The 24,024-nt window shown below is 45.8% G+C and overlaps 7 protein-coding genes across 7 annotated transcripts; 4 read left to right on the top strand and 3 right to left on the bottom strand.

The window, feature by feature from the left end:
• Positions 1-844: 844 nt before the first annotated feature.
• Positions 845-2,032, top strand: LAJ45_05333 (uncharacterized protein; the record flags this gene model as incomplete). Its single annotated transcript, XM_046114904.1, has 3 exons — positions 845-1,424; positions 1,502-1,665; positions 1,748-2,032. The coding sequence occupies 3 exons, from the start codon at positions 845-847 to the stop codon at positions 2,030-2,032; spliced, it is 1,029 nt and encodes a 342-aa protein (XP_045971941.1).
• A 1,797-nt stretch (positions 2,033-3,829) lies between these two features.
• On the bottom strand, positions 3,830-4,911 carry LAJ45_05334 (uncharacterized protein; the record flags this gene model as incomplete). Its single annotated transcript, XM_046114905.1, has 2 exons — positions 3,830-3,934; positions 3,994-4,911. The coding sequence occupies 2 exons, from the start codon at positions 4,909-4,911 to the stop codon at positions 3,830-3,832; spliced, it is 1,023 nt and encodes a 340-aa protein (XP_045971942.1).
• A 2,096-nt stretch (positions 4,912-7,007) lies between these two features.
• Positions 7,008-7,910, top strand: LAJ45_05335 (uncharacterized protein; the record flags this gene model as incomplete). The annotated part of the gene is made up of 1 exon (XM_046114906.1): positions 7,008-7,910. One exon carries the CDS (start codon positions 7,008-7,010, stop codon positions 7,908-7,910), a length of 903 nt encoding a protein of 300 aa, XP_045971943.1.
• Positions 7,911-9,220: 1,310 nt separating this feature from the next.
• Positions 9,221-9,652, top strand: LAJ45_05336 (uncharacterized protein; the record flags this gene model as incomplete). The annotated part of the gene is made up of 1 exon (XM_046114907.1): positions 9,221-9,652. The coding sequence occupies one exon, from the start codon at positions 9,221-9,223 to the stop codon at positions 9,650-9,652; it is 432 nt and encodes a 143-aa protein (XP_045971944.1).
• A 1,673-nt stretch (positions 9,653-11,325) lies between these two features.
• Positions 11,326-11,820, bottom strand: LAJ45_05337 (uncharacterized protein; the record flags this gene model as incomplete). The annotated part of the gene is made up of 5 exons (XM_046114908.1): positions 11,326-11,387; positions 11,447-11,523; positions 11,579-11,595; positions 11,677-11,717; positions 11,805-11,820. The coding sequence occupies 5 exons, from the start codon at positions 11,818-11,820 to the stop codon at positions 11,326-11,328; spliced, it is 213 nt and encodes a 70-aa protein (XP_045971945.1).
• Positions 11,821-13,349: 1,529 nt separating this feature from the next.
• LAJ45_05338 (uncharacterized protein) lies at positions 13,350-15,236 on the top strand (the record flags this gene model as incomplete). Its single annotated transcript, XM_046114909.1, has 7 exons — positions 13,350-13,481; positions 13,548-13,762; positions 13,820-13,975; positions 14,042-14,403; positions 14,472-14,641; positions 14,705-14,921; positions 14,974-15,236. The coding sequence occupies 7 exons, from the start codon at positions 13,350-13,352 to the stop codon at positions 15,234-15,236; spliced, it is 1,515 nt and encodes a 504-aa protein (XP_045971946.1).
• A 4,387-nt stretch (positions 15,237-19,623) lies between these two features.
• LAJ45_05339 (uncharacterized protein) lies at positions 19,624-22,405 on the bottom strand (the record flags this gene model as incomplete). The annotated part of the gene is made up of 3 exons (XM_046114910.1): positions 19,624-20,640; positions 20,691-22,205; positions 22,265-22,405. 3 exons carry the CDS (start codon positions 22,403-22,405, stop codon positions 19,624-19,626), a joined length of 2,673 nt encoding a protein of 890 aa, XP_045971947.1.
• Between the last annotated feature and the right edge of the window lie 1,619 nt (positions 22,406-24,024).

Here is a 24,024-nt window from a genome sequence, read left to right on the forward strand (position 1 = left end):
GCTATGAGCGAGTGTCCCTGTGGATTCGCAAGCGCCTTGGATATACTATCGTATCATACTGGGGGGGGTTTTCTGATCAATGATAGCTCAGATATAATGAGAGTGCTAGCTAGCTTAACGGAAAACACTTGATCGCTGAAGATCTTTAATCCCATAGGCTACAGACCTGGGATGATATAATGCTTGTGCCTATTACTGGACTCTTTATCTAATCCAGCGGTGCACAGCCCGGGGAAGGCTATCAGCTGCAGATATGAAAGGCAAAAAGAGCCTAATTAGAGTAAGCATATAGCTAAGTCTTGTTACATACGTACCTGTATTGAGTCTTTGCCTTCCCCTGAGTAGTTTATGCGTCTGTTCTTTGAAGCTTTAAGGACTACAGTTCAGGGGCCGTAATAGCCACATAGGCTAATGCGGACGTTTTTAATAATGGCGGGCAACTGGACGTATGTACGGCCTGCAGTACTTGGTTCAAAGTTTTTGTTTTCAAAGTCTTGCTTATCAATTGATGCTTTATCTTTCTCGTATCTCAAGAGAGTTGGCAGAATTATTGTTCTTGTCCTAGACAACTCCCTAAATTTCGATTGATGGCCCCAGTCAGAACCATTCCTAAACGGCGGAGGAGAGCCAAAACTACCAAACACCGGAAAATCCCCAGCACCAATAACGGAGCTTTTCTCCCCGCACCGCATCTCCATCCAATCAATTCCCCGACCTCTCCGAAATGCTTAGGGTTAGGGTTACCACCACCGCCTCAAGTACTATGTGCACTGCATGGTGACACCCAACGTCACCAACCCCCCATACCACAAAAAAACCCCATATACCCAACCTGCAAAAAAAAATGTCGTCCACGCCGCCCACCACCACCACCACCACCACCACCGCCGCCGCCGCCGCCGCCAACTCGCGCTTCACGCCCAACACCGAGACGCTCGAGGACGCGCTCAAGACGCAGACCGTCGGTCTCGTGCACCTCTCCGACTTCAAGAAGCGTCGCGTCGAGCTCGCCGAGCAGCGCGAGCGCGAGGCGGCCGAAAAGCTCCAAGCCTACCGCGGGACCTCGTCGCGCGAGGGCAGCGAAACACCGGGTGCTGCGCCCGCCGCACGGAAGAAGAAGAGGAAGACGGTGGTGAAGGGGAAGCTGTCGTTTGGTGGCGATGAGGAGGGGGAAACACCGGAGCCGGAGTCGGAGGAGAGGAAGAACAAGAGCGGTGATGAAGCAGGAGGAGAGGTAGCGGCGGCGGGAGAGGTCAAGAAGCGAAAAGTAAACCCGAAGCTGCGCGCGCCGCCGCCAAAGGTGCTGACCAAGAACACGCTTCTGCGCGAGGCGCAGGAGCGCGAGACGCTGCGGAGGGAGTTTCTGGCGCTGCAGGAGAAGATCAAGAATGAGGAGATTAGCATCCCGTTTGTGTTTTACGATGGTTTGCCCTTCCCCCCTCTTCCCCCACAAACTTGGAGTAGAATGGGTCGATTGACAGCCAGGAATGTGACAATACAGGCACGAACGTCGCACCCCCGGACGGCTCGGGCGTGCAGGTCAAGAAGGGCGAGATGGTCTGGCTGTTCCTCGAGCGCGCGCGGCGCATGAGTGGGCGGCGCGAGTGGCTGCGAGTGTCGGTGGACGACCTGCTGCTTGTGCGCGGGGAGGTGATCATCCCACACGTATGTCCCCTCTTCCTCCCCCGCTCCCCATCCCCCCCCCCCCCCACACCACAACTAACACCCCACACCCCACACCCCACAGCACTACGAATTCTACTACTTCATCGTAAACCGCACCCAAGGCCCCAACGGCACCCTCTTCGACTACCCCTCGCCCCTCGACCCGCCCAACCCCAACGGCGAGCCCACCACCACAACGCAGGGCGGCAAAGAGGACCCCACAATGACAAAGGTCGTCGACCGCAGGTGGTACGAGCGCAATAAGCACATCTTCCCCGCCAGCGTGTGGACGGAGTTTGACCCAAACACCGACTATCGGAATATGGTGAGGAGGGACCAGGGCGGGAATGCGTTCTTCTTTGGGTAGCGAAAAACTGGGGAAGACGGGTATGAGGAGGCTGTAGTGTTTAGGGACTACATAGACTTTTTTTTTTTTTTTTTAACTCTCTTCAAATGTATTTGTATATGGTGTTTCTCTCTTTTGGCTCGGCTGGTAGTTTTTCGTCGTTTTAGCATTCATTGGCAACGCATACATACATCAAGTCAGAGGAGGCAGTCTGCCTCAACTCGTTGGTCAAAGAAATAACCTCTACCAACTACTCTAAAACGCTCTCTTATATTCTCACTCGGCACCAAGAGCTCGCAACGTTGAAGTCGCGCAAAGAGAGGATGCACAGCAATCTGTGTTCGAAGACAACCAAGCAACCAACCAATGAGAAAAAAGCAACGAAAAGAAAAAAATAATGATCAGCAACGACAACGGCAGGGTTTGAACCTACGCTCCCGAAGGAATCAGATAACCGAATGAGAGATTCAAGTCTGACGCCTTAACCACTCGGCCACGTTGTCTTGTCACTCCGAGACTTAAGTAGCCTAATATTCCACATTTCCGCGCTCTCACTCCACAGCCACACACTCGGACTCGGACTCCGACTCCGACTCATGCGAAATCACTCGGATAAAGTTCTTTACAACCTTTTTTTTTTTTTGCCTTGTTTAAGCATGGCATAAGACTTGGAATAAGGCTGCGATAATGAAAGGGCTTTCAAAGAATTGCGCCCGAGCAACTAGAAAAATATACAAATAATTATTTACTAGTAGTGTTTACGACGCCGTTGAGGGCGGACGCTTCCTCGCTGTCAATGACATTGAACTCATCAGTGCCATTGCCTGGAGCGGGTTGCGCGACTGAAGCTCAACACTCAGCTCCTACCACCACAAAATAATACATGTGCCCTACAACCACAACAACAAAGTGTACTAGTAGTTTGAACCCGATTAAAAACCCGCGCGCAGCCAAGGCAAACACAATCCCTTCGGGTGCGATACTGTGGCGGGCGGGGGAGGTACCAATACCGACAATGGACCAAAACTTTTTAAAACGCTAAAAGCATTTTCAGAACGTAAGACAACGTGGCCGAGTGGTTAAGGCGTCAGACTTGAATCTGTTTTGGTTATCTGATTCCTTCGGGAGCGTAGGTTCAAACCCTGCCGTTGTCGGTAAACTTTTTTCTTTTTTGTTCGGGCTAGATAAATGCAGTTAGTATATATCCTCCGGCCCTTCCCTTTCTTCCGTGAGACAGGGGGTTTCTCTTTTTTTCTCGGGGAAAGGAGAAGTGATTTGTTGTGTATCGTATTCATCGTATTCGCTTTTTTATAGTACCCTGAGGCCAAGAACTCATAAAGGAGCAACTTATTGTGGTATAAAACGCTGTGGACATTTGTACCTATGCTAAGGCTGTTAACGCTCACCGGAACCGAATGTTTCCTGTGGGGGCCGAAAAACAGACCACAATTTATAAAGCGGTAGTCGTACCGAGGACCTCTCCTGCTTCAGGTTTCAATGCAGGTATATAATACAGTTTGTATGCAGTCTCATTTTTTTTATCACAACCTCCGTGTTCCGGGGGGAAATTTTCGAGTGATGGCCTGTGAAAACTATCCATTGTGAAAATTAAAAATAGCAAGTTGACCAAGGCTAGATGAACTTATCTGCCTCTGGGACTGTATGATCGCACTAGGCTTAATCACCAACATCGGTTCAACGCCCCTTTAACTCCAGATACCGCAAAGAAAAGAGAAGAAAGAAAAAAATATGACTCCTGGTCATTTGCCAAGACCCCTTAGTCAGTCACCCAAACCTTGCCAAGCCTCATACCTCCTTTTAGATGCTGTCTAAGACGGGTGTCCTCGAGCGTTGTTTCGCTGGCAAGCCTTCCTCAGACTTCACTCCCCATATTATCAAACTATCGCCGTTCCTCAACCCAATCTTTTCAATTAGTTAGTACCGTTTCACCTGGAATGTCTGAGGAGGCTGGGGAGGCATACGTCACTAGGAACCTTTCCGTCAAGATTAGCAACCATTAAGGTTGATTGATCTGGCTCAAGCAGCACCATGCCCTCTCTCCAGGACGACGGCCCCAGCCCTATCTCTTCAAAATGTATGTCCGGACTCCACTTTGTCTCTTCAAGGACCTTCTTACCAATTGTTTCCAACGAGAGTGGGAGGTTTCGGAAGACCTCAATCGTGCAGTCGTGGTGTACATAGTTGTACTGATATCCTTCCATCCCCGAATTGACAGCCCTTAGGCTCAGTTTGAGTTTCTCTTGGGGTGGTTCTAAGTTATTTAGATTATCAAACGACATGAGTCGGGGGAGCGGCCGCATTGGTGGAGAGGAGGGAGTCGGATCATCAGTTGCCGAATAATATCCCAGATTCTCGAGCGACATGAGGCGCGAGGGCGAGCGTATCGACGGCGAAGGGATCGCATCATCGATTACTGTACCCGGCGTAGTTGGTGGCTCGGGTGTCATTGGTGGTTCAGGTGTAGCTGGCGGTTCAGGTGTACCCGGCGATTCAAGCGCGGGACTTTCACGATATTCCTCTTTAACTGCTGCCGCTAGCACCAATGATGACTTGCGGGCGCGGTTTTCTGTCAATGGCACAGTGGAAGTTGTTACATTGGTGAAGGATTCCGTATCACCAAAGCCCAACATTGGTCTTCGGACTGACACCTCCGTAGTAATTGTGGTGACTGTTCCGGGTAGAAGAAGTAGGGGATCTGTTGTGTTGTTTTCGGGCAGGTATGATCGATCAACCGGGTCCGGGAATTGCGCTTTCCGAGTTTTGAACTCGGTTTTCGTAGTTGTTGTCCCATCATTCGCTATTTTGATCGTAACTATCATGATGTTTGTCATGACTGAGTCTGGTGGTAGAGCTTGGCGGGTTCGCTTGAAAGGGTTCATGGCTGCTCAATTCAGTAGTAATCGTAGCGAGAAGTCAATTGACCAGAGGTGCTTCACTGGGCTGCACTTATATCGCTGGGTGAGTTGTGCCGCGTTGAAAAATGAAGTCTCCTGAAGACCCAAGTAACGGTAGGGCACACCGGTTGCCGCCTGTACCTAGGCTTTGTTTTTCGGCGTGTAATAATGGGATACCCGGGGCTTTTCTGTGCCTTGAAGCTCTTGATTCATCCTATTCCTGCATACACGTATCCCCCAAAGCTCTCCTATCCCGCTTTTGATCGCCATCGGGACCATCAAAGTTTGTTTGGTTTGGTATCCGCCTGTCCAGCACCGCGGTTGAGGTCTGTGGGTCGCTTCGGTTGCGCAATTGCTAGTTTGGAGTGTTTGTATGTAACAAGTATTTCCGCCAGCCGTTGTACTGGTCCACATCATAATTGGGGCTGGATTCAGAATGTTCGTTTGTGAAAAGTATTACTCAACCTCTGACCCAAAGCCTGTCCCGAACAGTTCAGACTGAACACTACTTGAGGACAGATAAGGGAAAGTCAGTTCATGAAAGGCCAGGGTCCCTGGGGTGATAATCAATATGAGGATATTTCTTTTCTTCTTCCGGAGTATACCTACAGGTAGCTAATTAATTAATAGCGCTCCCCCCCCCCCCTATATGATGCCGACAAACTTTGGCAATTATGATGGCCCACTAGGCTATTTGAGTCTTGGATGGACCTTTTAGCCGCCGCAGCGCGTCTACACCGCTTCACCGCCCTTAGGATGTTCCTCATTGAAGCCTTCAAGAAGCTGGAATTCCATGGGAGGGAATGCATCTATATAGACTATAGCTAATTATCACATTGACATCTTAATGTTAGTGATTGCTGGCGGATTTGTATGTGTAAAGAGCGAGAAAGTTGCTATGGGGAGACGTAACGTACCTGATTGTCAAGAACTTCTGCGTAACATGGTACTTGTGAAGATCACACTCTCAGACTTCTGACTGTTACTTGGATGAGTGAGGTGAGGTGAAATTAAAGTTAGGTTACGCACCTTACATAGGATACTTCGGATGCCAAGACGTGATTTCCAGGTGCAAACCCCGTTTACGTTTCCAGGAGTTCAAGTTGCCGCACAAGTGCATATCATTTGGAAGGCAAGGGAGGAGAGTTGTGTACGTTTAGTGGTAAGCAAGAAACTACAGTTGGGTGGGGTTGCAACCTGATATATATCTGATACAATACATTCGAGTGATAACATGTGACCGTCAGCTATAGAAAGCGAAACATACCAGTAAACCGGATAGACGCTTAGTTGTGGTCTTATAAGAATATCCTGTATCAGAATTGCAGGGGAAATACTGGGCGCCCACAAAGCACTCTACATGTTGCAGTCCATTGACAAATCCAAACACTGGCCGTTATATTCACTGCGTATTAGTTCTGAGTTACGAGGAGGACAACTAAGGAGGAGAGTGAGTGGCGGGTTATACTCATTATGGTCGTGGTCAACGGCTTCTTTCCTTAATTTCCTTTTTCCCTACTACCTGTACCTAAGAACGAGTGTATCGACCATCAAAACCTATCATAATTTCAACTCCGTTCGATATCGATCATGTACGGAGCTGCGTATATGAGATGCACAGGCATAAATATACCTACGTACACAGTATTCGGTTTCCATAGGATTATTTCGGTGTTTAGGCGGCTATATGTATGTAATAACCATTCATAAATTACCTACATGTAGTGAGTTGTTTATCCTCGAGCTCATAGAGAAGGTACAATAGATGTATATAGCCCAGGAAACTGGAAAATGTTTATGTTTTCATCAAGAGACCACACGTATGTGTTTCTTTTTGGCGCTAGTATTCGAGGTGACGTAACACAGAACGTGTCCAACCCAATTTCAAGAGTTGTTTCTCGTCATCTTTTCGGTGTTCCTAGATACATGTATATTTTAGGTTCTTGCTCTTCCCAACCATCCATTACACCCCATAACTCGTTTCTCGACATTTTATCTGGAATCGATCAATCTTTTCACCTATCGAAATTTTAATGGACCAAGTTATCGAATATACCTGAAGGAGCTGTTATACACCCAAAATGTCAGAGTACGCAGAAGAGGTCGTGGTCAACAAAAATATTGAAGTCAGTACGAGTATGTTTTGGCTTCCACCATTGCCATATTACCAGGACATACAGGATGACTATATATACGTTCAAGATGTGGGGAATATAAAGGTTCCTGATATACACGAAAAGTTCTCCGCAATCCTCACTAATTCTGTGCACTTGGTGTCACCAATCATACTTTTCGTAGAAGATGATATGTCTTCGGCTGTTGGAAATCATACGCATAGTATTGTTGAATTTGAGGGTTCTTCTATACGATACAGCCTACAGCTATATAAAGGGATCTCAACATGGTTTTATAAAAAGCAACAACTCGAAACAGAAGCGACAGGGCCACCTCATGACCCTCCGATGATAAAGAATGAGATTCTCGAGAAGAACCTGATTTTTGTTGGAAAGAATACTTTTAATTTTCTCGAAACAATCTCGAATAAATCATGGCTTGCAACGCATAAAAATTGCAGTGAGGGTCACTTTCGAGTTAATGTTCACCTTATCGAGAGAGGTCCTATTTACTATAATGTCAACGGATGTTTCGTTACCCATAAAGTCTGTGGGGGTGCTCTTTTGAGCGATCTCTTCCGGGTTCTCCTTGGGAAACAAAAGGGATACTTCACCCGCGAAGACCCAGAAGACGATGAAGGGTGGGGAGAGGCTCAATGGGAGAAAGTGGAATTTACGGAAGAGTGGTTAATCGAGACAGTGATGAGAAATTGTTATTACTTTAAGTGTGCGAGAGAGAATCGAATCACCATCAAGCAGACAGGATGGTTTGAGAAGAAGGATTATGTGTGGCTTTTGCCAATAGCGCTCGATTCGAGAAGAATGAGGCCAGGTGAAGGCATTAATGGGGCTTTGAGTCCGCCGGGTTAACTGCATTTGGTTGGCTTTCTTATTCTGGTTCATTCAATGCTCTAAAATCCATAACCTACCATGTTTTGGCTGCTACTTGTATTTTTATCTTGTACGCCAGTTCGCAGATTCAAATGTAAAATTAAGCTGTACGAGTAAGAAATATATTGATAGTCCTCACGTCAGGGTTTGAGGTACTATATCATGTACATCGTTACAACTGCAATGACTAGACCTCAACTACCTCGATTACTTAGATACTGGTAATGACACAAGTTTCGTATTTTACAGAAAGAATACAGAGCTAGGGTTTGGAGTGAATCAGTATTAATTCAAAAGGAAGAAGAAATCGATCTACAGTTCTAATATTAAAGTTCAATCGGATTTTTCTTTGTGATTATTAGGTATATGTACTTCGCCCATATAGAGTAAACGTAGGCCGTGGTACGTACGGCCTTATACATGTAATTGTCGCTTGCTTTATATTACATGTACTAATATTTAGTGTTATGAGGACGGCAAGGGACTATTAAGATGACCTAATGACACGAATGCGTTTTTAAGATATATACTGCATGTAGCCTGAGACTCCACACACTACTACTACTCATCACCCATCCTCACATCGGAGGAAATTGTCAATCAGTCAAAGAATTGAGTAAAGTCCCCAAAACTGCTTCAGCTCGTCAACCATGACGATTATAGCACCAAATGGTCCTGGTTTAGCCAGAGGCATCGGATCTATCCTTATTGTGCTGCATACGACCTTTTTGTGCTATAACCTTGCACTCCTGAGCAACAACTTTCTACCTCTGTCTCGATCAAGGTTATCACGTACTCGTAAGTTTCATTTAGGAAATAGCCAGTCAAGAATCTCCACTGGATAACTAACCATAGTATATGCTACTAGTATCTGTTCTTATCAACTTCCTCGCAATCGTCTTCACTTTCACAATGGGACCACTGGTTCTTGATGATAGCAAAAAAGTATCTGAATCAATGTGTGACGCGGCATATATTGTGTGCACCATATTCTGGCCAGTTATTAAATCACTGGTACACATTTATTTCAATGAAAAGGTTAATAGAAATCCTCTGATCTGCATCTAGGCATATCATGAAGCTCACGAGATTTTATTTAGCTACACTCTCCCCGTAAACGTCACTGTGACAACAGGAAAAAAATATCTTACTATATCGACCCGGTTGTTGTTTTCATTTGCTCCATACTAACAGCTTACTTATTGATCTCAAAGTACGTAATTCTACCCTCTGATAACATTTAGAACGGCATAATGCTAATCCATATCTCTTGTAGCCATGAGTACAAAATGGGGCAAGGGAAATGCAGTATTCGATTTATGTCCAGCTTCGCAATCACCTACGTCCTTGTCTCGACGTTCTGTCTCAGTACATATCTTCCACTTGCATTTTATCGCCTGCCACCACCGTCGTTTGAGGACATGCCCCAGATCAACTCTTCAGTCAGGTATAAGTGGTGTAGTATCATTGTCAACATCATCCCGATGTGCTATTACACGATCTTACTTTTACCAATCGGAGTTCAAAAGTCAATAATCCTTTTTGTGGCGGCTCCAGTCGATATGGGGATCACTGTTGCTGTCCTCGCTATGCTTGAGCGTAGAGAGATAAATGCGGAGAAAGAGAAGGAGTTGGAAAAGGCGAAGCGCCGGCGGCAGGGTATCTGCCGAGACTGTATTTCCCTAGGCATGGGGCATATTGGGCAAGGAGGCCGGGAGTAGTTGGAGTTTTGAACTGTTCGTGCAGATCACTACGATAACTAATAATATAAATAATCGGGGCGGGTGATAGTTGATGATATTGATATAAAGAAAGAAATCCACAAAATATACCTGAGAGGTATTTACTTCTTTAAATACGTGCTCCTACTTGATATAGTTATGTGCTCATATGGGCCGCTTAAGGTAATCAGCAGTTGCGTATTCTGAAATATGTACTATGAGGAATAATCAGCATCATCAACTTATCTTGTCTAAAGTATAGACTATAATGTATGCATGGCAATCGATTAATTGACTATTTAGTACACCAAGCACAGATATTAAATTAATATAGTAATAGATTTGCTCCTACAATACTAATATATCCAAGTTTCTGAAGAGTTCAGTGCTATATAAGCGGCATTGTATTAATGCAGCGTTATGAAGGGGAATGTTCCTAAAAGTGAACTAAGTACCCATCTAGCATGTACATGTGCCTAGAGTATTGAAACGATTGCCGGATTTTTAATATGTAGTAGGACTAGTTTTGGTCGATTCAAAAATCTGGCAAGTATGGATACGTGTAGTGCTACTCGCTTCTAGTAGCCAGAACAACCGATAAGTCAGCAATACATGACGTACTTTTGAAAGCCTAAATACACTTCGATACCCTTAGATTGAAAAAAAAATCACTGGCATTAGTGACAGTCAGCAGCCCTGCTGGCGCAATGGTAGCGCGTCAGACTTCTATTGGATTATATCTTATTTGAGATCTGAAGGTTGCGGGTTCGACCCCCGCGTGGGGTTACTAAAATCAACAAATTTTTTTTTTGCTTGTCTCCATAAAACTGGGAGTGGACGACTTTTGAAAGCGTTGATCATTTTAATTTCGGGCATGGGTTTCGCTGAACGAAAGACAGATAAGGCTCTTCAGCTGGGATGGTATGTTGACAACCCCGGCTCCCATATATGTAAAATTGGGTTAGCAGTAGCCTCCCAGATCTGCTATTTTTGGCTTGAAAGATATATCGAAATCATGAGCTAGCGGCTTACCCATAAAGCCGTAGAAACAACGCCGGTATACTAAATAACTCTCATATCTCATGGTCGTCGAACATGAATTGTTTCACATCTTCATCCCGCCTACAAACCATTCTAACTCATGATAATTAAATTTGCCAATTCATCGCCATAGGTATTGTCCTATTTACCCAGCCTGTGAGCTATTAGGTCAAGTCTATCGCCATAGCTCAATAATTCCATATTTGTAAACATTTATCAGGATTACCATTGATAGAAATGGGGATGGGTTAGAAACGCGCGACGGTAAACCCTACCGGTTAACCTAATTAAAAAGATAGAGATATTTAAAAATGCCTTAAGCCTCGGATAAGACGGATCCGTTGTTTTGATAGAGATAGGTGTCTCCTTAGGAACCCCGTTTCAAATTAACTGGCATGCCCCGCGACGTCGGACTCGGCTTCGGAATGGAAATAGAATGATCACACTAGGCCCGATGGATTGCGTGATAATAGCCTATTCACGATATGCATAACTAAACCACTCCGAGGGAAAGCTCGGGAATCGCAACGGGCTGACAGGCACATACATAAGCTGGGTGTGTGCATCATCCCACCGGAGATTTGACATCGGGGAAGGATGGTAGATATCGGGAACTTCACCGCAGTATCAGATCAGATCATTGACGCCGCGCCAACTGTCGAAACAAGCTTTTTTCGGACGGTTTGGATCGTCCCTGTTTGCAGTTAGGGCTGACTCGAGTGACCAGATGTGTTCAAGCCAGATGCCACGTACTTAATATGCCGCCGCCATTCTTCAGGATCCTGGGTTCAATTGCAGGGGGTTGTGTGGTTTGAGTCAATATCGTCCCTCTGGGGATTGATATTGGATTGTTTGGGTCTAATGTAACGTCGCCTAGAGAACAACTCGGAAACGGAGGCCCCCTTAAGAAGAAGAGTTATTAAATATTTCTGGCTTAGTTAGATCTATAGAGGGAAGGGGAGGACTTTGAGCTGAGATCGTACGATTGCACTAGAATGTGTAGACACGCAAGCAGTGGTTTTCTCTGTAGACAAGTAGTCCATTAGAGTTGTGCGTATTCTTGAGGGATGCCGAGTTCCGAATAATGACTTGTTCCTTTGGCGTTTGTTACCTCTGTTGATGATCATTGCATACCTGATCGAAGCGCTTGTTGTAGACTTGGGATATCCCAGAATCTTGTGCTCGCAGGGGAACTTCCTTATCAACACGTGACAGGCCGGTATAACCCCGTCGAGAACCTAGCTAGGCGAGTCGATATATTGGAGTTTGATGGACGGGACCTCTCGATGGCAAAGATATGTGACTTGTTCGTATCTAGCAGAAGAAGGGCGGAAAGTACGTTCATGAAAGGCTATAATTGATGCTAGGAGATCTAGAGCATGTCTGTAATTAATTGCCTGTACATTTAACCACTATATTGCAATTTGCGTCCTCTAGCTACATTAAATGTGCAGGTAAATGCAGTCGACATTCAAATGTAGCTGCATCTAAATTAGAGAAGTCATATAAATCGATTTACACATACTTAGATGTATAACTTGTTCACGACCAGCGGTATAGTGCTTTATCTGACCCCGGGGAGGTGTTGGTAAAAAAAAAAAAAAAAACTGGAATGTATGTATGTAGTCCGGATATCAGCAATTTGCAGGCCACAGAGGCCTAATCTTCTCTACTAATCAAGTTGAACTTTCATCCCCTCTCGGTCTTGTGGTCGAGCCAATTTACTTAGATGTCAGGAGGAATCTACAGGCACAGTCTCGAGCCTTCGTAGAACTCAGTCTCATTATCAAATCTGAGACACTTCTAGAAAGAACTTTGTCGTCTGACGTCTTTTCGAAATTGTCTACTGTCTCCTGCAAAGCCAAAGCACATCAATCTTCTGAGGAACAGACAGGCCCTCAGGTCAGAGAGTGACGAATTGCAGAAACAAGCCACTAGCGGATCTACAGGATTTCCGGGATGTAACCCCCGGGTCCGGGATTGTGTCAGTTCTGGAACCCTTCTTAGATCCCCGTAGGCACGGGGATAACCTCAATAATGTGTGTGATGCCAAGGTATAAGACGCACCTTTGACGGGCTGTCAACAATCCTCCACCCGGTTTCTAATCTTGATCTCAGGTTCATATCCCGGCTACATATACCTATACTCTTTTGTGCGCAATTCCGCTTCCCCCTGCAGAATATGATCGCTTACAAGCCCTAGACATTTGCCCAATTTTCGCATCAAGCATAAATTCCAGACCTCGATAAAGAGGTTCGACGTTCCAGGTAGACAAGGATATAGTGTAGAGTCTGAGAGTAACGGTCCGATCTTCGGTGCTGTTTTCTCCGAGGTCTATGCTGATGCCCTCCGAAGATGGTTCTGCTCCGACTCGGACCGTCTCTTTGCAAGCAATCCCCAGGCTTTGTAAGGCAAGGGTACGTATTCTACCGTATGTGTTATATACAAGTACGTACATATATACATGTAGTATTTTGGTATAGAAAAATTTATACTTTACCACTAGTACCTCATCGAGAGTCTCAATAACACATTTACACTTTATAAAAGTCTTGCCTCGTCCCCACTTCCCCTTCCTCTCACCTGTCTTCTCTCTTCGTCCTCTTCTAAAAAAGTAAGTCTTTCTCGTCGTCATCAGCTAGGTTTCATCTCAAGATGGCTACAACTATGCAAGAAAAGAACGACTTAGCCACCGATCCTGAGCGTGATGCAAATACACTTGTTTCAGCTTCTCGTTCTGAGTACACTGAAACTACAAAGTTTAAAGATCCTTATGATCCCCTTCAGGTATGAACTGATTCGAATCTTTCATCTATTACCTTTTCAGAATCAATTGACAATTTCCCTCTTTAGTGGTCTTGGAAGAGAAAACATCTTATTCTTGTGGCAATTTGCTACATGACCTTCATGACTGATTTTCTCGCTGGTTATGGTGTACCCATGATCATCCCGCAAGGTAAAGAATGGGGCATTAGTTCTGTTGATGCTTCCCGTTCTCTATCTGGAAATACTTTTATGCAAGGCTTTGGAAGCTTGGTAGCTGTTCCCTTTGCCCAGCGTTATGGGACGTGAGTTAATTGCATTTCCGAGATGAGTGAAAATAAGACTGACAGTAATTCATTAAGTTTACCGGTCATGTTCTGGAGCACACTGATGACATGCTTTATGACAATTGCGTGTGCTACTTGCCCTACCTGGATTGGTTTTATTGCCGTTCGAGTGCTTCAAGGCTTTTTTGCAGCCTCCGCTCAGGTGCTCGGTTTGACCGTTATTCAGGACATGTATGTTTTTCCCCTTTATTTTCAATACACTCATCTTTCCTGCTGTTCTCATCTAACATTGATTAGTTTTTACTTCGAAGAACATGCACGCAAAATCGGGATTTGGGGATGGTCGATTCTCATTGGCCCATACTTTGGCCCATTTCTCTCCTCCATGATTCTTCACAACCTTCATTGGCGTGAAAGCTTTTGGATTGTTGTTGGGATTGTAGGGTTTGGTTTACTCTTGGTGATCTTCCTCATGGAGGAAACAACATATGACCGTGTTGTCCCCGAGAATAATCCACCTCAGCCAGAGGGATGCTTTAAACGGAAGTTGTTTGCGCTTGTAGGCATTACCGGACATCGTATGAAGGGGAGACCTAGTCTGTGTCAAGGAACATGGGAGTTGATAATGGTACTCGTGAAACCTCAGTTTTACATGCTATGTAAGTTCCAGAAAGACACACTTATTTATACTCATCGGTTGTGGTGCAATTGAGCTAACATTTTCTAGTCATCTACCATGGAATCACCTTTATGTGGAGTGTTGGAATCAATGGTACTCTCATTCTTTTTCTTGTACCCGCTGCACCGAAGGGTTATGGATTTGGTTCTATCGCATTGGGCTTGATTTATTTCGCACCTATGACTGCCGTCGTTATTGGAGAACTCTGGGGCCATTTTGTAGGTTTTTCCTTTTCTATTGATTCCCTTAATTATGAAGATCTATTCCTAACAGATATATAGTTTAACGATGCTCTCCAATTACGCTCCATTAAGAGAAATAAGGGAATCTTCGAACCGGAATCACGCCTGTGGGCATTGTACTTCTCAGTTGGCATTATGTGCATGGGCTTGGTTCTCCTCGGCGTGGGACTTGATCGTCTATGGCACTGGGGACTTATAGCCTTTTTCTGGGGACTTTTCATATTTGCTATTATGACATCTACTGTCACCATTTCCGGTAACTAGGATCCCTCTTTTTTACTAGTCGAGAATCTCACTAACTTTCTCAGCTTATGTGCTTGATTGCTTCCCACAGCAATCAGCCGCTGCATCAGCGCTCCTGAACTTCACTCGAGTGCTCTTCGGCTTCACTGTGGTCCTATTCCAAACAAAGTGGGCCACAAAAGTGGGCGCTGATTGGTCTTTTGGCACACAGGCGATCATCTGTGCCGCTGTATTTGGCATCGTACCAATCGTCCAGAAATACGGCAAGGGCTGGAGGATGGGTACCGATATGAGCCCCGATGCGATCAATGTGGGGGCTGAAAAGTAGAACGAATATCATGAAGACATGATCAGGAATAATGGGTCTCATTTCTTTTGTCATTTCTCGGAGTTTAGGCACGGCTTTTCGGGGGGGTTTCAAAACCGGGAACGAATAGATAGCTACATAGATCATATTAAGAATAAAACGGGTGCTGGTACCCTTGAGCTGCAAATCACTTAGAGTTCCACTTTGGATCGTATTCCGATGCTTGCACTCGGAGAATATTCTAGCTGCATGTGAATGATCATGATAAGTAGCTACACATGTATTTCAAGGATACTTATCTACATGTATCTATGATGGTTCGGTTATGCACCTGAATGCGGGGCGGCGGGTTATAAATATTAATCAAAATCATGTATTCATTTAACGGGCATGGAGAAGCTAAAGCATGTTCGGACCGTGAAAAAACGGTTTCATCAGCTCAGTTTGGAATTCGCATATCGTCTTCACATGTATCCACCTCCTGAGTCCTGAGCACTCCAACCATTTACACAGAGACAAATAGTCACTTTTGTCTCTCCATGAATACTATCAATCAAACATCCCTCACCGCCAACCTGCATGTCAATCCAATCGATTCCAATAACATCTCTCTTCTTACGCCCAACTAACTGGAGGTGCTCACTGCGCGGTGACGAAGCCGCCTTCAAAAAAACAGCGTAGTGTAACGTCTTAGTAACTTTACCGGGATGACATTGCGCAATTAAATTAATTAGGCGTGCCCATCTTGGTAAGTACACACAAAAGGCTGATTGACAGGGAACCCGCTATCACACCATCACGATAACTGGGGGTGATGGGGTGATGAGAGACGCTAGCTAGCTATAGCTAGAAAATGTGAAAGAAACTGGAGAGTAGGTACATATTGTACCTACATTTATCCGTTTAGAGTGAGCTCTTTTTCTCTCTCTATTTTTTTTCTTGGTCTCGCGGGCCGAGATCGAGGCCCGGCTATGGTATATGCGAAACGCGGAAAACAGGGGTTGGAAGTGGTGAGTGATGGGTGGTGATTGTGCCTCCGTTGCAATGCATATATGGTTAAGCCAAGCGGGTGGATGGATAGATGGATAATGATCGTGAAAGTAAGGGGAATGATAGAAACATACAGTTATCCCGTCTGATTTACTACATACAAGTAATCAATAGGTTTTCTTGCTTTCTGGTTTTTCCAAGCGCCCGCGGAGCAGGCACAGAAACTGAAGATAACACCACCACCACCACCACCACCACCACCACCACCATCGTGCCCATTTGACTGATTATGGCCACAGCCAGTGGAACCTTGTGCAAAAACCAGTATCAATGGGCTTAAAATTGATCCAAGACAAGACAGAGCAAAGTAAAAAACATCGGCGCTCAGCTGAAGTACCTCAAGTTGCAACTGGACTTTCGTACTCCGGGCTCCATGCGCCCTCAAAAGTAACAACTTTATCAGAGGGCCCAAGAACAAAGACAGTCTCAGGGTCCCAAACCCGTTACCAGTAAACCCAACTCCAGGTTTTTCCTTCCTTCCCGGGCACCGGGAACGGTGTCTCGGGTGCGCGCCTCCGTAGTTAACTACCGCCAGGGAACAGGCGAATCAGGGGGCACATAGATCAGCTCAGGCTATGTCTCATATAATCAGGCGAGTTTTTCTTTTTTTTTTTTTACCATAACCACAGCGCTGGGTCTTACTGATTTGGTGTCTCGCAAATTTTCCAGAAGGCGGAATGCCGCTTTCTACTCGGCCGTAGTAGTTATGCTCTACGGGACTCTGAATCAACATGAGCGTGCGTTGGTAACGTTGTCTGCATGTTTCTGATGGTTATGTTTCAGATTCATGGTCCATCACTCGACATCCTAGGTACCATCTCAAGACGGGAGATAGCCGCGGAACATTATGGTAATGTTTCATCGTCCCGTCTAGATGGAGGTAGATTCTGTAAGAGTTCGATAGATTGTGTGCAATGAAAGGAGCGGCCATAAAGTTTGAACGCTTACGCCAGCTTGCCTATAATCCAACAACGCCACGAACATGAACAAGCGATAACAGTTGAGAGGTATGAAACTAGACATATGCATGGAAACTGACTGCTTATCTGAAAAATACTTATGCGAAGCACTGTCCCTCAATCCGTAAACGTTAACCCTTTTCCATAGGGGTCGAAAAGCCACAGTAAATGTAGGCCAACATTGACGAGATTGAGATTGATTCAGATTCAATATTGTGTTTGGTTTATCATAAATTGTGTATAACCTGAAGGTAGTGACGGTATTCAGATTTAATATCAATTGATAACAGAATCCGGGAATTCCTAAATAGCAAAGCCACAACCTTTGGCCCCCACGAAAAATAGTGAGCAGACGAGGCTAGGGAAAGATTTCGAACTGAACCCATAATTACTCTCAGAATTGTCTTGTCTCAGATTTCACAGATCTCAATATGCCAAGACCCTGAAGCAGTTAATCTATATGGAATTTTCACATGGGCCTTATTGGCTAGTCATTAAGTGAGTCGCGGTGAGCCAGCTTCAAGTTCATAGGTAGAGGAAGGCCTGATAAAGCTAGCCGGTGTTGTAGTTGAGGCATTGAAATCATTAAACCACCTTTAAAAGGGTGGTATAGGCTCCAAACAAGGCTTATTAGCTTTCTAGTTTGAGAAACAAACTGTGTACTCCAGCAGTGAGAGGTAAAGGGTGGATATATACCTACATATCTTAAAAACATCTTTTGTCTATCGTGAATTGCGAGTTTACCCTTGTCCCGATAGTGCTTCTCATATATCCGTAGTGCCGTCCCGCCGAGAAATGCTTTTACCTGAACATAGGGGTAAAAGAAATATAAAGCGAGGAGCCCAGGGCACCCACATTAATCTCAAAACACATGCAATTAGGGAGAGATCTAGAGCGCAGTATGCGGTTAAAAGTATTGTATCGAACAACCCACCGATGTAACATGAGAAGAAGAAGGGACATAGGCCTTTCATAAAGAACACGTATCATGAGAACAACGCACTTCTCATGTCAAAGAAGACAAATAGGAGAAAATGCAAAATACCCAGAATTAACAAAAACACATAGCTCCCGTATACACTAGTAGACTCCCCAGTCTCTGCTTTGGGAATCTAGAATGAGCTTATTGAAAATATCCCCTTGCTTCCCCTTGCCTAAGAGGTAATTGTAAATAAATATATTGGATTTCTTGGATTTTTAAACACACCCAGAGGTTCTATGAGCTAGAACCAGTAGCTGGAAACGAAAAGATACTTATCTGCGAGAACTTACGAGAGGAAAGATTTGTATCAGATCATAGCCCACAAAGGTACAACATATATAATGCTGATACCGTGGGATGAGACTGCGTTAGTAGGAATAGGAAGCTACATGTAGTGCTAAACAGGAGGTATATGTATGGTATCGTCTAGCTGAAGTTTATGTATCAATTGTAAATAACATGTACCTCACGATCACCGTCCATAGAGCACAGTTTCCGGGCAGCTAATAGTACTGACTTCACACCACCCATTCAACCATTGCCTTCTCCCTCACCCCCGCCCCAATCTAAAATAGAATAATGATCTAATCAGACCCAACTGCTCCCATTCCTCATGCTGAACCCGTGTTTACTATTGCAGCGCCCGAACTTGAAATCTCCAACTAATGCTCGCGAAGAGGTTCGAACCACTAAAAAGCTCGATTTTTAACTCTTAAATTTGACGTAAAATACTCCCCGTCACCATTTATGCGGCTTCCTGTTACCAGACTACGCAGGGTTACACCAACTTGTAATACAGTACGGGTCGCTCCCAGAAGCGAATAACGGTTTTAAGCATAAGGTATCACTCGTCTCACCATCTCACGTGACTTAGGCCCACCACGAAAAAAAATCTGCCGGTAACCAAGAACACCCACAAAAAGCAAAAAAAAGAATGGTTTGCTTTCATATGAAAGCCCCACGCGGGGGTCGAACCCGCAACCTTGAGATTCCACTTAAGAGTCTCACGCTCTACCGATTGAGCTAGCGAGGCATGTATTCCCGCCCCACTTTTGTCGTCACAATGGGAAAATCATTTGTATCTAGACTACAACTTAAATTGTAAACAGCAACCAATGCTCATCATGTATGATCCTGTCCAACGCTAACGTACACTACAGTGGAGCACAAACGTACATAACAATAAACAAACACCCAGTGGAATATGATACAGGCAAAAAGTGATAACCAAATAAACAAACGCCACACACAAAAATGTCAACTCCCCTAAATGACGAGAAACGGAAAAGAGAACCAAAAGGGTGAAGGGAGAAAGAAAAACTCAAAACAAACCCTACACCGAGTGTACCCTACATTGCTCTGGTATAAGTGTAAAATTGCTTCATCAAGCAACTCCGCCAAGTCTAAGGAAATATGCTTATTTCCATCCTCTCTTCTTCCTCACGCACATTCCCCTCACGCATCCGCTTCTCCCCCCCTTTCTTCCGGCCTCCACAACGCAAAAGCGAATAAAGTCTCTACTCTCCCAGTACGAACTATGAGCGCCTAACATATTCAGATATTGATTCTCCAAGGCCCCCGAGCTTTGCAAAAAGTAGTCAATCTGCCCGTTGTCGTTCAATAAATACAACCTCTTTTCAGCGAGCTCTTCGCGCGAAAAGTCGTGTGTTTCGAGCTCTATAGTTGATGGTAGACGCGAGAATGGAGTATTTGGTACGTTTGCTGACGATGATGGATAAACAGTTCGGATGAGAGTATCGAGGAATGTTGTTGCAGTGCTAGGAACGTATGCAGTGCGCAAAGAGGCTGCATACGATGCGTCGACAGTAGGGTTGAGACGGTACGCAATGGGGTCTGAGTAATGAAGGACGTTATAGATGTTGTCGGCGGCCATACAACCGTAGGTTCCCGCCAAACCGGTGACATGTGGATCAGTGTCCGATGAGTCGCATTCCGTCTTGTCCCTTCCACGCCGGGGCAGCAAGGTTCGCTTGTTGAGAAGTAAGAAAAATGCAGCCGGAGATCCAACAAAAAAGACGTTTTTAGTATCAAAGTCAAACTGGGTATCTCTTGTTTCCCTCTTCATATCTTGGGGCACATGGGTAGGCTGGTTAGAGAGGATATCCATTGCAATTGCCGTTCCAAGTGAGTGTGCGATAATGTGAACTCGACCGCCGTTCTTTTCAAAGTCTGGGTTATTCTGGCGCCATAGACCATACACTCGGTTTGCCTCCTTCACAACCGCGCCAATCATTTTTTGTTTGTGGTGGGAGAGGTAGTAAGGGATGTCGAGCATGACATCACCAATCAAGTTACGCACAGCTGGGATTGACGGGGGAGTAATATCTTCAAGAGAGAAGTCGTTTTCGCTGTTGTTGGAATGTCCGTTGGAGAGACCTTCTTCATCGAATGAGAGATTGTGACGCCAGTTTATCTGTGCACCTTTAGTGTGAAGACAGCAACAGGGTAGTCAGTTGAGCTTACAGGTAGCACCATCATCCCGACTTTTCCGCCATCCCGAAGAAGTGGTCTCACAGCTGGATCTCTAAGTTCCACATTTATATGTCGTCTAAAAGAATTTATCGCATGTGTAAAATGGAAACTCTCGACCCTTTCACTCAGTTTCTGTCCAATCCCATGAATCACCAAAAATAGATCTGTGACTTCTATCCTTTCCTCATCATCGGGTCCTAGGCCCTCTGATGGCGATGTCTCAAAATCTTCCTTCGGTACCTCCGCACTACCGGTTGTGCTTCGTCTTTTTTCTCTTTCCCGTGCTTCGGTGGGCGTACTAACACCGGAGGTAGATGTTGACCTCGCCTTTCTAGCTGCAGTGCCAGACGCTGCAACCTTCTTTTTCTTGCTGGATGGGTTAAGGCGTTCCCACACATCTTGCTGAAATCCTCGGACTACATGTGTTCCGACAACTTTCCCCTTTCTTATATTTGCCAGTGGTCTTTTATTCCCGAAACTCAACATAGTATCACGACAGATATACGCATCAACTGCATTAGCAAATAAGACCCAATCGGCTTCATTCACCGTCGTTTGCCCTGGTGTTACGCTACCGGCCACACCTGACTTCAGACTTGCAGAGCTGATCGGATGCTCTGTCTCGAAACTGCTCATCCCCCCTTCTTGGTTCCCGTCACCGAGTGAAGTTCCCGGGCGTGTTGGCGGGGCAGAAGCAGTACTCTTGTCAAACAATTGCCACCTTACTTTCTCCTCGCCCTCGCGGCCAACCTCAACGGCACTTGAGAGCTCCATTTCCCATTCTTCCGTCCATGCCCTAACTTCCTCCCACCCAGCCTCAAGCCGGTTTGCAATATTAGCTTCAACCGGAAGCATTGTATCTTTATAGAACCAAGTTCCCCGCATAACCGAAGCCACATCCTGTAACGGGCTCCAATATATCGGTGTCATAATAAAGCTCGGGAGTAAGACCTGATGGAGTCTTTGTAGTCCAACCGGTATCTCCGTCTGTATTGGCGGTGTCGGTGGCGGTGAGGCCTTCTTCACACTAGATCTCCGCGACGTCGAGGAAGACCTGCTCGTTGTGTTTGGCATAGTCATTGCCCTTGACTGCGTTAACGAGCGAATAAACGGCGTTCTCGTGGTACCGCTCCTAGTATTCGGGGAAGTACCAAGCCCACCATAACCGGGGCTTGTACCCAACCCTGTACTCACCGGCGAGCTAGAGCTCGGCGACCCAGAATACAAATGCCGTAGGGAGGACGGCGACCCCTTGCGCAACGATTTCTCCTCCCAACTATTCCCACGACCAGTGCCCATCTCGTCTGTAATCTCAATAGCTACCTCGCTAGACCCCCCCTCCTTGAACTGCAAATGTCCCTCCTTCGCGACTTCCCGTATCGTAGCTGTGCTAGTGCTTGTCTCATTGGATGCCCTTCTCCCAATAGCTTTCGGCGAGGTTCCACGGAAGATTGACGACAGTGCTGCTGCAGCCCTGCCGCGCTCTGCTTCTCGGGCGCGTTGCGTCTGGAGATGGTCCTGGTACGCGGCTTCGAGGGCGAGGGAGTCGTATCGTGAAAAGGGACGTGGTGGGTATTTCGTCTGAGCTGTGGCGGCGGTGGGAATCGGAAACGGCGCAAGGGATCATCGAGGGGGAACGGGGATGAGTAGAACCAGTACGAATTGATTGGCGGGGGCGGAGAGGGTGAGTCGCCGCGAGTAGTCATGTTTCTAGATGCTTGAGCTCTGTATGAAGCGAGTTGAAGCTTTCTAGCTAGGGGGGAGGCTGCTCGAGCCTTACTTAACGTGAAGCTTTACCAGAGAGCTATTTGTGCTTGAGGTGTTAATTCTGTGCTGGATAAGTGGATCGAAGGGGGGGAGAGAAGAACAGGATAATTAAGAATTAGCAGCTAGCTAGAGGAAATGCAAGGCTATAATTCAAAGGACACTTCTGGAAAGACGGAGGAGGACGAGGAAGTGGTGGAAGAAGAGAGAGAGGAGGCGGCACAATAATAATAATAATATCAAAGGGGGTGACGTAGCCAGTTGTTGAGAGAGCCGCAACAATCTCAACACTTTTCCGCACAGATTCACGTCCAAAAGACCTATCAAAACAGCTTCTATCCTTAATACATACAGTACATATATTCTATCACATCCCACAAAAACACCTTCCTCCACCTTCCTCCACCGGCCTTCTCTTCTCTCCTCTTCCCCGTAATTAGATACGTGTAGTTGACACCGTGTTCACTCTCCCCTCAAGTGACTCTTTCGCTCTCTCCTCAGCTGCTACCTAGAAACACCCAAAACGCCTAATGACTATGTTTCTGCACTTGCCCTTCCCTGCTCAGAGTTCCCCATGATAACAAGGTAGATAAGCGCTATGGGCTAGGGTTCATGTAGCACTCCATCACACGCGCACTGCATCCTCATCCACGTCAAGATCTCGGGACTTGTGGAAGAAGGGAGGGGAAAACAGGTTTCTTCTCCGCCGGTAGTCTGGTTGCCCGGGTTCGATTGGTACCCGCATAGACTACCTGCTCATAAGGGCGCTGCGCTGGACGGCCCCGAATGGAGGATCCGGGACGGTATTTTAAGTGTTTTAAGGGCGTGGGGGTCTGTTATGCTAGCCGTTTGGGTAACTGGGCCACTCAACACCACACATCATGCTCTACCGTTTATCGTGTGATACAACCATCTCTCTGCCCGGAGGAGAGAAGCACAGAACATGTGGAGCTCTCCTATCTGGCCCTTGGAAGCTTCATCTTCAATACAGGCGAGTAGCCGGAGCAGATTGCCAGCCGATATCGCTTGAGAAGTGTTCTATTACAGTGAAGGGCGTCTTGGCACTTGGGTTAGGGTTATAGACAATTGGTGTCTCTCCAAATAAAAAACCTCATACTGGACCAGAGTTAAAAGAGTACTGATGTAGGCACATACAACCAAGAGATCCTATCACAAACTGGCTGGTTGGCACCAACTATCCTACATTACATTCAGCTTGCACAATATAACTCGAACCAATTTGCAATAGGTATGGACATGAGGAGTATTATGAGTTGTAATATTATTTTGGCTACTAGTCTAGTACTAGGATCGGATACATCTTACAAACTACCTAAAGTACCAGGGGGAAGGAACCCCAGCAGATAGCAGAATTCCCAGCCTTTCATTCTAAACGCTAAAAAATATAGCTATAGCTCCACCGATCTCGTTGCCATCAACGACTTCCACAAATATGTTAATGATAGTCCAAGGGCCGCAAAGATAGTTCTGAGGGCACTAGAAAATCGGTACCGATCTAGTTAGCAACTGGAAGTCAGCGCATGAAAGCTCAACCATGCAA

Source organism: Morchella importuna (assembly GCF_003444635.1).
Source record: "Morchella importuna strain M04M26 chromosome Unknown Morimp01GS014, whole genome shotgun sequence".
Lineage (NCBI taxonomy): Eukaryota > Fungi > Ascomycota > Pezizomycetes > Pezizales > Morchellaceae > Morchella > Morchella importuna.